At 32.2% G+C, this 15,120-nt stretch overlaps 1 protein-coding gene across 3 annotated transcripts in view; it reads left to right on the top strand.

Moving 5' to 3' along the window:
- The window catches only part of LOC115890533 (solute carrier family 2, facilitated glucose transporter member 3-like), a 132,889-nt gene that overhangs the window by 54,543 nt on the left and 63,226 nt on the right, over positions 1–15,120 (top strand). Inside the window, exon 1 of one of the 3 annotated variants that reach the window (XM_030910786.1) lies at positions 3,516–3,644. The exons of the other annotated variants lie outside the window; for them this stretch is intronic. Coding sequence (XP_030766646.1) covers positions 3,618–3,644 — 27 coding nt within the window. The 5' untranslated portion in view covers positions 3,516–3,617. Of the gene's footprint in view, positions 1–3,515; positions 3,645–15,120 lie in introns of those variants that run through there. 3 annotated transcript variants of the gene reach the window in all.

Here is a 15,120-nt window from a genome sequence, read left to right as displayed (position 1 = left end):
CTTGTAATTGAAAGTACCAAGTACCAATTAGCGTATTAAGTCTGAGACGACATATGTGGGAGAGTAACTACCCAAACTTTATATTTTATATTTAATATTGTCTTCGATTAAAATTTTGATAATCTGTATACAATAAGAATCACATATTTTTTGCATGGATTTTTAAGAAATATTTTTCACGTGGTCTCATCACAATCATCAATAGTTTAATAGGTAAAAATGTATACTATGATAATAAGGCCCATGATTACTTATGGACAGTTGCTTGATACATAAAACTAGAGCCTAGAGCAAGACAAAACCCGTGCAAAATGCAAACTGGCATGCCTCTGCATTACAGGAGCTATGAGAACATGCCAAACAGCAGCAATGGTTGTCATTTTAGACCTAACACCACTGCACAATGTCATTGTAGATATGTGAATGCGACAATGATTAGAATGGTCATTGAGAGAAACAGTACTGAGGGAATTGTCAGGAGCTTTGAACACCAAAATGAAAATCCTCTCCTCCAACTCGTTTTGAATGACATCCAAAGGAATTCAGAAACACCTCATGCACTGTAGTAGTGAGCAATAAAAAGGATTGGAAGAGAAATGTTTGCTCATCATGTAAAAGACCATACCATATCGTGGTATACCGATCCCTTCAAAACCAACGCAGGAACAGGAACAAGAATATTAAATTCTCCGAACCAGTGGGCAGCTGCCCCACCATCCTTTAGGCAAAAATCTACGCTATCGAGAGATGCGTACAACTTTTCTTAGATAATAACTATCAGAAAGAAGAAATAGCCATTGTATCCGATAGTTAAGCAGCCTTAAAAGCGATTAACTTGCATGGTAATCTTCAATTCAAATCCTCTTACCCTGAGTGCGTCAGCCCACCAAGGGATAGAAGACAATGAAAAAGAAATCGATCTATCTAGAAAAAGGAGGGAATACTCCACTAACTGGACCAGAACCGTTCTGCTTCCCAACTACAATTTAAAGCGGAACTCAAGAAGCTGGAAAACTCCATCCCTAATCTGGAATGGGAATCCTGCAATGGTAAAAGACACTCGAAGAAATTTCTCAGAATTAAATTTTATTACTTAAATTTTCCTAGATTTAAGTTTGGTAAAAAATTTTGGTATTATTAAAGTAATAAGTAACCTTATTATTAAGTAATTAATTATTATTATTTATTAGTAATTAATTATTATCGTTTTATCTCAACTACATCCGTTGGTTTCTCGTGGATGGAGGAGTGACTCGTCTCAACCATGATGGTGATAACTTTTCTGGCTTAGAAACGTCCTTTAAGATGTATCTTCGGTAGTTATTGGTCTTAATCACTTGATCTTGGATGGCTATAAAAAAACCCTTCAGTTTCCGGTTGTAGCTCTCCACGTTTTAACCAATTATACGACGCTTGTTTGTCGACAGTGTCCTGGTCTACGTCATGGGGAAACCTTCCGTGTAGAGCTTTTTCTTTCCAGCGGGTAAGCTTGTCTACGTCTTCTACTATGGACCAAGTTTTTTCTTCGTTACTCAGTATTACTGGGGTGTGTTTATCTGCTTTTACAATAGCTCTATAGTATGGAGATTCTGCTTGTTTTGAGTAGAAGTATTTCCTTAGGTTTATTATACTATTATTGGTGCAGGTTAGATAGATCTATAAGTCCCCTACCACCATCTTTCCGTTTGAGTGTAGTTCTTTCTACTGCCGCTTTATTATTATTATTATTATTATTAACATATAATTAAGTAATGATATTAAAACTACTACAGTTTTAATCATCTGCTGATGATGCTAACATGGTTAGCGAAACGCGCGTCCAGTGTAAAAGTAAAATTGTTTTGGTGTATTGTGGCGATTTAGTGTTTTATTTTGCTATTAAGCTGTTAACAATTACAGTTATAGTATGTATGTACATAGAAGGCACCAGAAAATTTCAAAAGACGTTGCCTATCCTAACTTTGTCTAGCTATATGTAAATAATCAATCGATAACCGAGCATACATTTGTAATATATGCAAGATGCATGTCAGTTTTATCTATATTTGAAGTTTAAGAAACTTTTTATAACTAAAGATAAGTTTGGGTAAACAACAGGTTACGATGTTAAACTAGATGCATCATCGGGAACTACTTTGAATGATAAAGTAAACAGACATTTTTTATTGGAGTGGGGACTATTCGGCCAAATTAGTTTCAGGATTGCATCTTCTTGATCTTTTTGATTACAATGGAACTAAATGCATGGCAACTTAGATATTTTAAATGAAAGTTTATGTTTATATGACGTATGATCGAAAAAAAACGGTGTTATAGTCTCTCAATATAGACGGAAATTAATAAGTATGAAAAAATCAGGGCATGATAGCGTTTTGAAAAATGCATCCCATTTTATCACATGTTCTTTTTTTATTTGATTAGGTATATTCCTAAAAAGTTTCTTTCGCACTTATTCATTGTGCGTTATTTATTAATATTTAACATAAAAAATTGGTATTATAGAGAATAGTAGGTAATTTTTTCAGTTAAAATATATATTCAAATTTTTTTTTTCAAGAAATATGGTTTTAATGGATAAATTTGCCTATTTGTGTTTATAGTGGGGTCTCCAGAGATTTTTACCTCGGAATTCAATTACTTCGAATATATTAATATGAAACCTTCTGTATTGTATTTTATAGATAAAATACTAAAATATTTACCCATTTTCTCTTGTTGCTTTTATTTTTTTATTTTAGTAATTTTAGTAAATTATTAGTTTTTTCCTTTCTCAAATTCTTCAATTATTCTTTCAAGGATATTTATAGTAAAAGAATTCAATGCAAATTTTGATTGATATCGCATTATACAGATATCGCATATCGCATTATACAGATATAGTATATCGAATAACCAGATCAATAATTAATCGGTACTATCAATTTCCACATTAAAATATTAGCAAATAAACCCTTCTTTCCTCTTTTTATAATTCTCGTTTTTTATAAATTTCTAAACAAACTGTTTTGGGTCAAGAGCCAGCAAAATTGACAGTTTTAGACTGACCGCTCAAAATCGCGTGTGATTTGGTGCATAATATTATTTTGAGACACATTTTATGTTCATAAATTTCTTCTTGGGGGGGTTAATTACCCCCATTATCCCTCCCGTATATGCGCTCCTGCTTCAAAGACCACAGAGACAACTTTTTTTTCAATCGTAGAGTATGTACATCTATATTATGTATGCTCTCTCATTTCTCACTCATTTTATAATTTACATCTTTAAACTAATATGAATTATTTGCAGGAAAGTGACCTCCCTCGATTAAATCTTGTTTTTGTATTAAATATTTTACAGTACACCTGTTATATTATTGTTATCTTTCACCCGTTATACTTGAATCAAATAAACAATTATTTACCTATTTATCAAAATAAATGGCCATACGTGCATCCTAAACCTTGTCTAGGTGCTAATAATGAGGTCTAATAGACGGTAATTGACCAATAACTGTCCTCTGACCGTCAGTATCATTCGGTCAAGCTAAGGAATATATGTATGTAACGCTCGCAATTCGCAATTCTCCTTTAACCAAATCGTGTTTTGTTCTGTTCTGTGACTTTAGTGTGAGTTAAATGGAGAAAAAAGTATCTTGGTACGAAGTACGTATTTATGAATATTTAAACATCGATTGAAATACTATACGCATGATTTTTATTAATTAAATTTGTGCTATTTACGTATTATCTATTTAAGACAAATTTTCAATTGACCAAGATGAAAAAGCTTCTAATATTTGTAAAATTTTAATTTAAAAATCTTTACTAAATATTATACCGTATGATCGAATAAAAACGGCGTCCAGTTGGCTTGGAAATGACGATCGATGGCACATTTCCTATATAAATTTACATATAAAATGACAGCGATCTTCATTTCATAGCCATCGCTGACGCCGTTTTTATTCGATCATACGGTATTAGTTAAAAAGCAATATACACTTTTTACGATCTAGTTTAATTAATAAAGTGTCAATTATATTTTTTGTTATGACAATGAAAATACATATAATTAATATTATGATCATTATGACTCATTGGGCCATTATGATTACCTGAATTACAAGACATTAAAAACCATCCAAGAATATTCACAATTGAGCCCACTATAAAAATAATGGCTACAGAAATAAATGAATTTAAATTTGTTGTTCTTTAGAACGTAATATAAAAAAACACTATTGAAGTTGAAAACATAACAGTGTAATTAGTATTTGCAAATGGTAATGATTGTTTTACGATATCCATAATTTATAAACTTTGGAGGCGTATAAAAAGTTATAATGAAATAATACAATTTAATGATGTGCAATATGAAGACTCAACCCTGATTTTAGGATTATGAGCATAAAATTTTCTTATGCCTTAAACGAGTGTGGATATCTAAACCTGAAACTTATATTCCGGATACAGTTCATCAAAAATCATAATATCTATTTATATCAATAGCATCAAACTATCTACTGAAGCTATCAAATGATAGTTATTAGTTAAATAAAAGCTTTTTTAGTTTTTGTTTAAAATAAAATATCAAAATTTATTCTAAAATGTTGCATTGAAATTTTAGACAGCTGTTTCTTTTAATATAGCTGGAAATAAATATGTATATCCAATTCCTTATAGAGATAAACACAATAATTGAGGCGTCCAGTTGCAAAACCCGTCTTATCCCAAAAACGTTGTTTCGAGATAATAAGCAAAAACTGTTTTAGCAAATGTGTGTAGCGTTAATTTACAAAAAACGTGTCCATTTAGTGGAATCATTGTTTTTTATCTCGTTTTTCTAGAAATAAAAATTAATATTTAATTTTTAAACAGAAAAAAACACAAATATAATTTGGATAAGGCGGGTTTTGTTGCAGTATGATACATATTGGCTATGAAATGAAGAACGCTGTCATTTTATATGTAAATTTTTATGGGAAATGTCATCGCTGTTTTAGCAAATGTGTGTAGCGTTAATTTACAAAAAACGTGTCCATTTAGTGGAATCATTGTTTTTTATCTCGTTTTTCTAGAAATAAAAATTAATATTTAATTTTTAAACAGAAAAAAACACAAATATAATTTGGATAAGGCGGGTTTTGTTGCAGTATGATACATATTGGCTATGAAATGAAGAACGCTGTCATTTTATATGTAAATTTTTATGGGAAATGTCATCGATCATCATTTCCTATAGCCAACTAGGCGCCGTTTTTTTTTCGATCATAGGGTATTTGCGAGGAGTGTCTCACTTGCACAAAAAATGTACATGTACTGCCAAATTATAATCTTACTACCAAGCAACTGCCAATGACTGCGAAGAAGACTGCCTATGAATACTATGTAATTATTATAGGCGACTGCCGTAAGACTGCCAATGACTGCCAAAAAAATGTAGAGTCTGTCCAACGACAAGAGATCCTTGACAGTGATAGATGTGTCTGTCATTTTATTTTCCAAGTAGTTTATTTTATTTTACAAAGAAATAAGTTGGTACAATTGGAATGCATTGCAGAAGTGAACAAGTGATTACTTCAAAATATTGTGAAAAAAAACTGTATAAAATTGTAAAAATCTAATGGAGTTATTTTTCAAAAAACAATTACAGTATTTGTTAATACAAAACGAGCAAGGGTGTATTTTAAAAAACACCGCATACCAAAAAAAGATATAAAAAAGATTTCCTGCTTTCTAGCCGTATTTCAAGCTCAAGCAACTTCCTGCATTTATTGTTACATTTATCAATATAATTATTCAATATGATTATTATTTACCTATTGTGTGCTGCTATTTTATGGATACTTCAGTTTTTGGTATCATGTACAAGATAGTATACAAACTTTATTTGTGGCTAATACAACCCTCTAGCCATAATATCTGGCAAACTGTCTCTGGGCATCGAATATTAACGTAAACTATGGTATGGGTCAACACTTAATTTCTCCCCTTTGAGTTTTCCTCCACTTAATTTGAAAAAAACACGAAACACACGTAATAACACAGCCCAAAACGCAAAATGCAAAATATTTATCATTTCTATTTGACATAAACTTATAACCTATAATTTGGCAAGAGTTTGACAACTCTCAAAAATCTTAAATCGAGTTCATACACATCTGCGTCCGTTTGTCGTTCATTGTTCCGTTAAACCAATAATATTGAAATATGATCTGTCATTTTTGAAATAAAACTGGTTAAAAATAACAAGAGATGACGCATGACGGATTTATATATAAACCGAAATATATAATCTATAATCTATAATCGAAATCTTACCTTAACAGAGTATACGTGTAATTCCAGTAGTGAGACATCCCTCGTGTATTTGCATCCTAACTTGATTTATTAAATATACTCTTTTATCAAAATTAAGTAAGGATTTGAAAAGACGTCAGTAGTGTAAGTACTTGTGTAAAAAGCTTATGAAAAAATGCGGGATTTGTTGATAATGACAATAAAAAGCAAATATAACGGATTGTGCTGCAGTAACGTGTAATTTGTAGTGAATTTTATATAGGAATAGGCGACTTTTGGCAGTTTGGGATTATGTTTATGTAGATTTCCGGATCCACTATTAATATATGTTATTAGGCCTTTTTTTAAATGAATTAGGCTGGCATTGCAACTTAACCCCTCAATTAAATTATCTCGTATAAGCTACAGTGTTTTATATACTACTACTGCTACTACTAATGTATCCACTGTTACTTGTTACTACGTTTTGTAGATGCCTTTTATAGTAATTCATTAATATACTGTGTAAACATTAATGTTGGTGGCGTGTTGTATGGAAAACCAGCTTGTTGGATGTCGTCATTATTGTATTTTCTGCATTTCTTATATTATACAAGATAAGTTCAAGAAATATTTAAAAAAAATTGTGTGTGCATTATAATTTGAAGTGAAACTTTCTTACTAACAACTATTAAATTGAAGGATTTGAAGGACATATTTGAAAAAGTGTAGTTTAAATTTTGAAAAAGTAATAAATTAAAAATTAATAAATAATACGATTCACAAAATTTGTACTAAAATGACCGTCTTTCCGTCTGAAGACTCCGTTCGGGTACCTCTATCCACGTACCGAGTTTGGTTCCAATCGACCCATAATTAAGAAAAATCCTGATGATTTCGTCCATTTAGAGGCATCGGTTCAAAACGTCGAGGGCATCGTCCTGTAGCCCGTCCCCATTTATACCGAAATCAACCCTCATTTTACTTCAGTATCAAATCCTTAATCTAGGGTTGCCAACCGTCCTCTTTTCCAGAGGACAGTCCTCTTTTCGATCTCACTGTCCTTTTTTCTCCCACGTATTGAATAAGTCCTCTTTTTTACATACCAAACTCAAAATCTAAAAAAAATATTTGTCTGTCGCTACAGTGCTTTAAAAAATTGTTAATCTGTCTCTACTCCCACTTGTTTGTACAGAAAAGAAAGTGAAGAAATATTTATATATAAGATATATTTGTGGAACCGATAAAAACATGTTCAACTATTTTATGTTTAGCTTACGTTTTGAAAAGAAAAGTTTTGTTGAAAATGGTTTGTTTTATTTTGACAAGTTTTGAGTATAAATATTTTTAAGAAAGTAAGAAAGCAGAAAAGACAGTAAAAAGTAAAAAAAAATTAGTTGCATACCGTTTACATTTTAGTAAATTCTAGACATTTGGGCGAAGTTTCAAAAAATGTTTCGCCTGTGCCTCTTTTTTGCCCTCTCGTCCTCTCTTTTTTATTTTGAAAGTTGGCAACCCTACCTTAATCCCACCCTGATGAAGATGTAATCGTATCCAACTTTGCAGGGTGCGGCCGTGTGCACTGTCGCTCACATAGCCCTACCCACCAAATTTGGTCGCGATCGGACATCTACTTTTCACTTTCTTACATCAAAACTGTCACAGTGATATGTATCGTACATGGTCATGTTGGCCTTGGTCCAATCTATGCACATGCACATACCAAATTTCATAAAAAAGACATGTGCTGTCAAATGGTGTAATATAAACGTCTAATATCACTGGTCAGCAAAAAAAATTCTCGAGCTCTGTCACCATTCTTGCTCATTCTTGTGTAGAATGATGTCCTGAAACAAAATATAATTCCCTTTTCCTTCTACCACCCACCATTTTGGGGGGAGCCCCCGCAGTTTTCCCTTTCCCATAAATTTCATACACATGTTTAGGAATTCCTCGAGGAATTCAAACCTATGCCTCGATTTTATTTTCGATGCAAGTTTTTCATTTCATTCCGATTTTTAAAGAAAATCTTAACTGAAGTTGACAGTGGCGCAACTAGACACCGACTTTTAGGGGGGCTAAAGTCTTTTGGGGGGTTCAGCTCACTTAAATGTAATATTGATTTGAGATTAAAACCAAATTTAAACGATCCGCACCAATCATCAGAGAGCGCTAACTTTGAGTTTCGGGGGCTAAGCCCCCTATCCTATCTCTAAGCCACTGAAAGTTGAGTAATTAGAGAGAGAAAATGTACAGGAAGACACCTCGATATATGTATATGGAAGAATTATTCGTAGTTTGAGGGGGGGGGGGCATCACGCAAGCTAATTTTTTAACAACAAAATTTACTCAAAACATTTAACTAAATATACGAGTTCTAGATAAATATTTGACTAGCAATGGGGCCCCCATAAGTAATTTTTGCTTCTATTAACGACAATCGCCTTCTACTGATTAAAAATGGCAAATAAATTGATTTTTTTCATCTAGATGGTTGAAAATCCGCATATTCATTAAAGAATCAACAACTTTTTGAAATAATTTTTTCGAAATTCGGCCAAGAAACCAATTTTTTAGCCATTTATTACTTTAAATGTCATATATGATAGACACCCGAAAGCAATAGGCAAACTTTACTGATGTCATTTTTAATATAAATCAAAGCAGAAATTAATGCCGAAGTCAAATTTCATCTAGGTCAAAAAAGTTCCATAAATAAAAAAGTTCAAAAAAGTTCCATATGATGCGGACTTTTATGTGTGATACTATACAGGGTGGTCCGAACTGTATTCCGGAAAATTCGGCAGCATATTCTGCAGATGAAAATAAGTAAAAAAGTTCGTATAAATGTATGTCCGAAAATGCTTAGTTTCGGAGTACAGGGTGGAGAAGTTTTATTTTTATTTCGATTTTTTCTAAATAATTTCTGAAATAACGTCAATATTTGGATGAAAGTTGGTGTCTGAAAAAAAGTATGATTCCTATTTGTAGGGGACGCCACATGTGTTTTAACTATTTTGAAGAGTAATAACTTTTCGTCTCTACCTCTATAAAACTACAGAGTGAAAAAATATACATTTCCGTGATTTTAACGTAAAAATGTCTCTTGGTAAAAATCGCTACGAGCAACCGTTCTCAAGATATTTAGAATGGAAATAGTCAATACATGTCATATTTGACAAAAAATAAACATATTGAGTATTTTAGATAGTTATTTGACTGAAATGATTTTTGAATGAAATTTGGGAAAGAAAAATGAATGTCAATGATGACAGGTATTGATAATTTCAATTCCAAATATCTCGAGAGCCATTATTCTTAGCGATTTTTACCCAGAGACATTTTTTTATGTAAAAAACGTCTTAAATGTCTATTTTTTTACTCAATAGTTTTATACAGATATGGACGAAAAATGATTACTCTTCAAATAAGTTAGAATTATGTAGGTGACGCCTTCTAGAAATAGGAGTCATATTTACATCAAAATCCAATTTGTCATGCCAAAAAACTACCAGACACCAATTTTCATCCAAATATCGTTACTTCAGAAGAATAAAAAAAAGAAACTTCTACACCCATGTCAGAAACTAAGCATTTTAGGACATATATTTATACGAACTCTTTTGCTTATTTTTATCTGAAGAATATGCCAAAACACCCAAAGTTTCCGGAATACAGTTCGGACCACCTTGTATAATTTAATTTGTAAATAATAATTTGTTTAATTTTGTTAATAATGACTTTGTTATAATATTATCGTTTTTATTATAAATGGAAACTCATCATGTTATATTGTTTATATATTTTCCGTTATTGATTAATGATTAACATAACATATTAGTTATGCTATTTTCTTATAACATATGTAAATTATTTTTGGTATTATTACAAATAAAAAACTCCTAATTTTTTATCACTGTCCTGCATTTTTTAACACATGTACTGCGAATTCAATTTTGAAACATGATGGCAAGCCCTAGGAATTATGAGTATTTATTAATAAAACCACTCATCATTACTATACTCAAAATTAATCTATATATTTTATATGGATATCCCGACGAACAATAAATTATATCTTGGAAGCCTACGTCACATAATACTTTGATCTCTCCTCTTGTATTAATTAGTGCCGGGAATTAAACATGCTTAAGTCGCGCGCGCACACCTCCATATCCGACCAATCAGAGGTCATGTTTCTGGCGGTGTGGCTCCGGTCCTGTGCTCCGGTCACAGCTGCATAACATACAATAGCGTAGCAGTTACAACAGTCGTGATACAAGAGGTGCTACGAGGTGAACAAGTTTATTTTTATTGTTTATTTTGAATTTTGCTGGTGTTTACGCGATGGGCAAAGGCGGTAAAGAAGTCGATATAACGGGAGACGTAGAATTAAATGGAAAGTTCATAGAGGCGCAAGGGACCGGTCCCAAGGGAGAAAACGATGGAAATTTGGATAAATTATCTATAAAAGTGAGTATCCAAAAATATTTAAATAAATTATGATTTTCGATTTTAAATAAAATGGCGTGCAATAAAATTTAAACCGTTTTTAAAATATAAAATGGCAATATTATTTTCTCCGTTATTTAAAAAAAAGATATCCAAAAAAATCACATATTTTAAAATTCCTTACCACTTACTGTTAAGTATTAGTAGTAGGTACTGTGTAAACGTGTCAAGATATTTTTTTATAAATGTTAGTGTTCAAATGACAGTTTTTAATGGTGTTTTTGTTTTAAATGTGACAATAGCATAGGCTTTGTGCATTTCAGTTGATTTCAAAAAATTCCGACCGCGGCGCCGTATACGGCAGAAATCAGAAATTTTCAATATGTATTATTTTTACGTCGTTCCGGTTACAGTTCAGGTTGATCGCATAATAATTAAAATCGTATTGAAATCGTGGCTTTGTCATAATATACAGGGTGGTCCGAACTGTATTCCGGAAACTTCGGCAGCATATTCTGCAAATAAAAATAACTAAAAAAGTTCGTGTAAATATGTCCTAAAATGCTTAGTTTCGAAGATACAGGGTGTAGAAGTTGCATTTTTATTTCGATTTTTTCCAAATAATTTCTGAAGTAACGTAAATATTTGGATGAAAATTGGTGTCTGGGAGTTTTTTGACATGAGAAATTTGATTTTGATGTCAATATGACTCCGATTTGTAGTGAGCGCCACCTTCATATGTTTTAACTGTTTTGAAGAGTAATAACTTTTCGTCCGTACCTATAGAAAACTACCGAGCGAAAAATATACATCTCTGTGACTTTTTACGTAAAAAATATCTATTTGTAAAAATCGCTACGAGAGAGAGAGCAACCGTTCTTAAGATACTTAGAATGGAAACAGTCAATACATGTCATTATTGACAAGAAATAAACACGTTGAGTAGATAGTTATTTGACTGAAAAAATTAATTTGAGAAATTTTTATTTTTTTCAATTAATCATAAATTTTTCTGCGAAAAAATTACGATAAAACAGTTTCCGTTGAACTTTTGACACAAAAACATTTCAAATTTATGATTTCAGTCTAATAACTATTTACTCAACTTGTTTAATTTATGTCAATGATGACAAGTATTGATAATTTCGATTCCAAATATCTCGAGAATCATTACTCTTAACGATTTTTACTAAGATACTTTTTCATTGTAAAAACGTATATTATATTCTTATACTCTTTAAATCATTTCAATCATTACTCTTTAAACCAGTTAAAAATATGTAGGTGGCGCCCTCTATAAGTAGGTATCATATTGACATCGAAATCAATTTTCGCATGTGAAAAAACTCCCAGAAGCCAATTTTCATGCAAATATTAAAATTACTTCAGAAATTATTAGGAAAAAATCAAAATAAAATGAAACTTCTACACCCTGTATCTCCGAAACTAAGCATTTTAGGACATACATTTATACGAACTTTTTTACTTATTTTTATCTGCAGAATATGTTGCCGAAGTTTCCGGAATACAGTTCGGACCACCTAGCTAGCAATACGTAATGGCTTCCTCNNNTGAAAATCCGCATATTCATGTAATGCCGGAACCGCACATGCGGAATTTGGCGATCTCCGATCAGGGCTTCGCCGATTTCCTATGTGTGTGGATGGAGAAGTCGGAGTTCGGCGACTCGATCGGCGACGAGAACGAGCGCTCGTCTCTATGTTGTTGCTATCAGAGCCCGCATGTATGGTTGGAAGGGCGAAGTCCGATCACGAGCGCTCGGTAGTTGACGAGCGCTCAGAGTTCGCTAAATGCCGCATGTGCGGTTGCGGCATAACATTAAAGAATCAACAACTTTTTGAAATAATTTTTTCGAAATTCGGCCAAGAAACAAATTTTTAGCCATTTATTACTTTAAATGTCATATTTGATAGACACCCGAAAGCAATAGGCAAACTTTACTGATGTCATTTTTATTATAAATCAAAGCAGAAACTAATGCCGAAGTCAAATTTCATCTAGGTCAAAAAAGTTCCATAAATAAAAAAGTTCAAAAAAGTTCCATATGATGCGGACTTTTATGTGTGATACTATACAGGGTGGTCCGAACTGTATTCCGGAAAATTCGGCAGCATATTCTGCAGATGAAAATAAGTAAAAAAGTTCGTATAAATGTATGTCCGAAAATGCTTAGTTTCGGAGTACAGGGTGGAGAAGTTTTATTTTTATTTCGATTTTTTCTAAATAATTTCTGAAATAAGGTCAATATTTGGATGAAAGTTGGTGTCTGAAGAAAAGTATGACTCCTATTTGTAGGGGACGCCACATGTGTTTTAACTATTTTGAAGAGTAATAACTTTTCGTCTCTACTTCTATAAAACTACAGAGTGAAAAAATATACATTTCCGTGATTTTAACGTAAAAATGTCTCTTGGTAAAAATCTCAAGATATTTAGAATGGAAATAGTCAATACATGTCATATTTGACAAAAAATAAACATATTGAGTATTTTAGATAGTTATTTGACTGAAATGATAAATTTGGGAAAGAAAAATGTATGTCAATGATGACAGGTATTGATAATTTCAATTCCAAATATCTCGAGAGCCATTATTCTTAGCGATTTTTACCCGGAGACATTTTTTATGTAAAAAACGTCTTAAATGTCTATTTTTTTACTCAATAGTTTTATACAGATTCGGGCGAAAAATGATTACCTACTCTTCAAATAAGTTAGAATTATGTAGGTGACGCCTTCTAGAAATAGGAGTCATATTTACATCAAAATCCAATTTGTTATGCCAAAAAACTACCAGACACCAATTTTCACCCAAATATCGTTACTTCAGAAGAAAGAAAAAAAAAGAAACTTCTACACCCTGTAACTCAGAAACTAAGCATTTTAGGACATATATTTATACGAACTCTTTTGCTTATTTTTATCTGAAGAATATGCCAAAACAACACCAAAGTTTCCGGAATACAGTTCGGACCACCTTGTATAATTTAATTTGTAAATAATAATTTCTTTAATTTTGTTAATAACGATTTTGTTATAATATTATCGTTTTTATTATAAATGGAAACTCATCATGTTATATTGTTTATATATTTTCCGTTATTGATTAATGATTAACATAACATTAGTTATGCTATTTTCTTATAACATATGTAAATTATTTTTGGTATTATTACAAATAAAAAACTCCTAGTTTTTTATCACTGTCCAGCATTTTTTAACACATGTACTGCGAATTCAATTTTGAAACATGATGGCAAGCCCTAGGAATTATGAGTAGAGTAAAGTCGGGGATTATGGAATATATTTTCATATTTATATTTACATAATATAATCATTTTTGGCTAAACTATTAGCGCCATCTATGACCATTTGCTCTAATATCATTCATACTCTCCCACTAGAATATTTAGTCTATGGAAATTAAACGTCAAGTTGTTTTTACAGTTGTTGTGATTTCGGTGCACCGGCAATTTTGAGGTTAGTACATTAAAATTTTATTTTAGGCAAGTTTGAGCGTGATTTTATTCAGTATTATTGTTTAATTAGGCAGATGAATGATCTGTGAAAACAATAATATATGATTACGGCTCATTTTAATAACCCAGCATTTTTTTCTGACCTAACCGCCAAAATTTAAAAAGGCGGTTAATATGAAATAGTATTCCATATTACCCGACGCAAAAAATATAGTTTCAAAATTGGTTTTTATTCTAGAAATGTCGCAAAATAATAACAAAACGAACAAAGGTACTACCAAAACCTCGCCACAACGTAAAAAGTGGAACGAAGAAGACATGAAACAAGCGGTGTTGGCAGTTAGAAGCAAAAAGATGTGCTATTTGAAGGCATGCAAAACATATCATGTCCCTCGTGCAACACTTTTCAGAATTTGCAAGAAAGATAGTGCTGCAGGTGAGGTATGCCAAACAATACTAGGCAGGAAACCAATTTTGCCGGATCATCTAGAAAAGGAGCTAGTGAAGCATTGCCTGGCAATGGAGAAATCCTTTTATGGGTTAACTAGACGGGATGTCTGTAATCTCGCATTCCAGTTAGCTAGAAGGAATAACATTCCGAATTCTTTCTCGCTGCTCAAAAAATCGGCCGGAAAGGACTGGCTGAAACGATTTAGATTACGTCACAAGCAGGTTTTAAGCCTACGAAAACCGACGGGAACGTCGTTTGCACGAGCTCTTGGCTTCAACAAGAAGAACGTTGATGAGTTTTTTGATTTGTTGGAGAAAAAATGGAAGAAAAACTCTTTTCACCCCATCAAATATTTAACGTTGATGAAAGTGATCTAAGCATAGTTCAGTCAAAGTGTCCCGAGGTGTTTTCGCAAAGAGGAAAGCGACAGATAGGAGCGTTGACATCGGCAGAGCGTG

Source organism: Sitophilus oryzae, unplaced genomic scaffold (genome assembly GCF_002938485.1).
Source record: "Sitophilus oryzae breed Bouriz unplaced genomic scaffold, Soryzae_2.0 scaffold_882_pilon_pilon, whole genome shotgun sequence".
Lineage (NCBI taxonomy): Eukaryota > Metazoa > Arthropoda > Insecta > Coleoptera > Curculionidae > Sitophilus > Sitophilus oryzae.
This window is presented reverse-complemented; position numbering and strand designations above follow the sequence as displayed.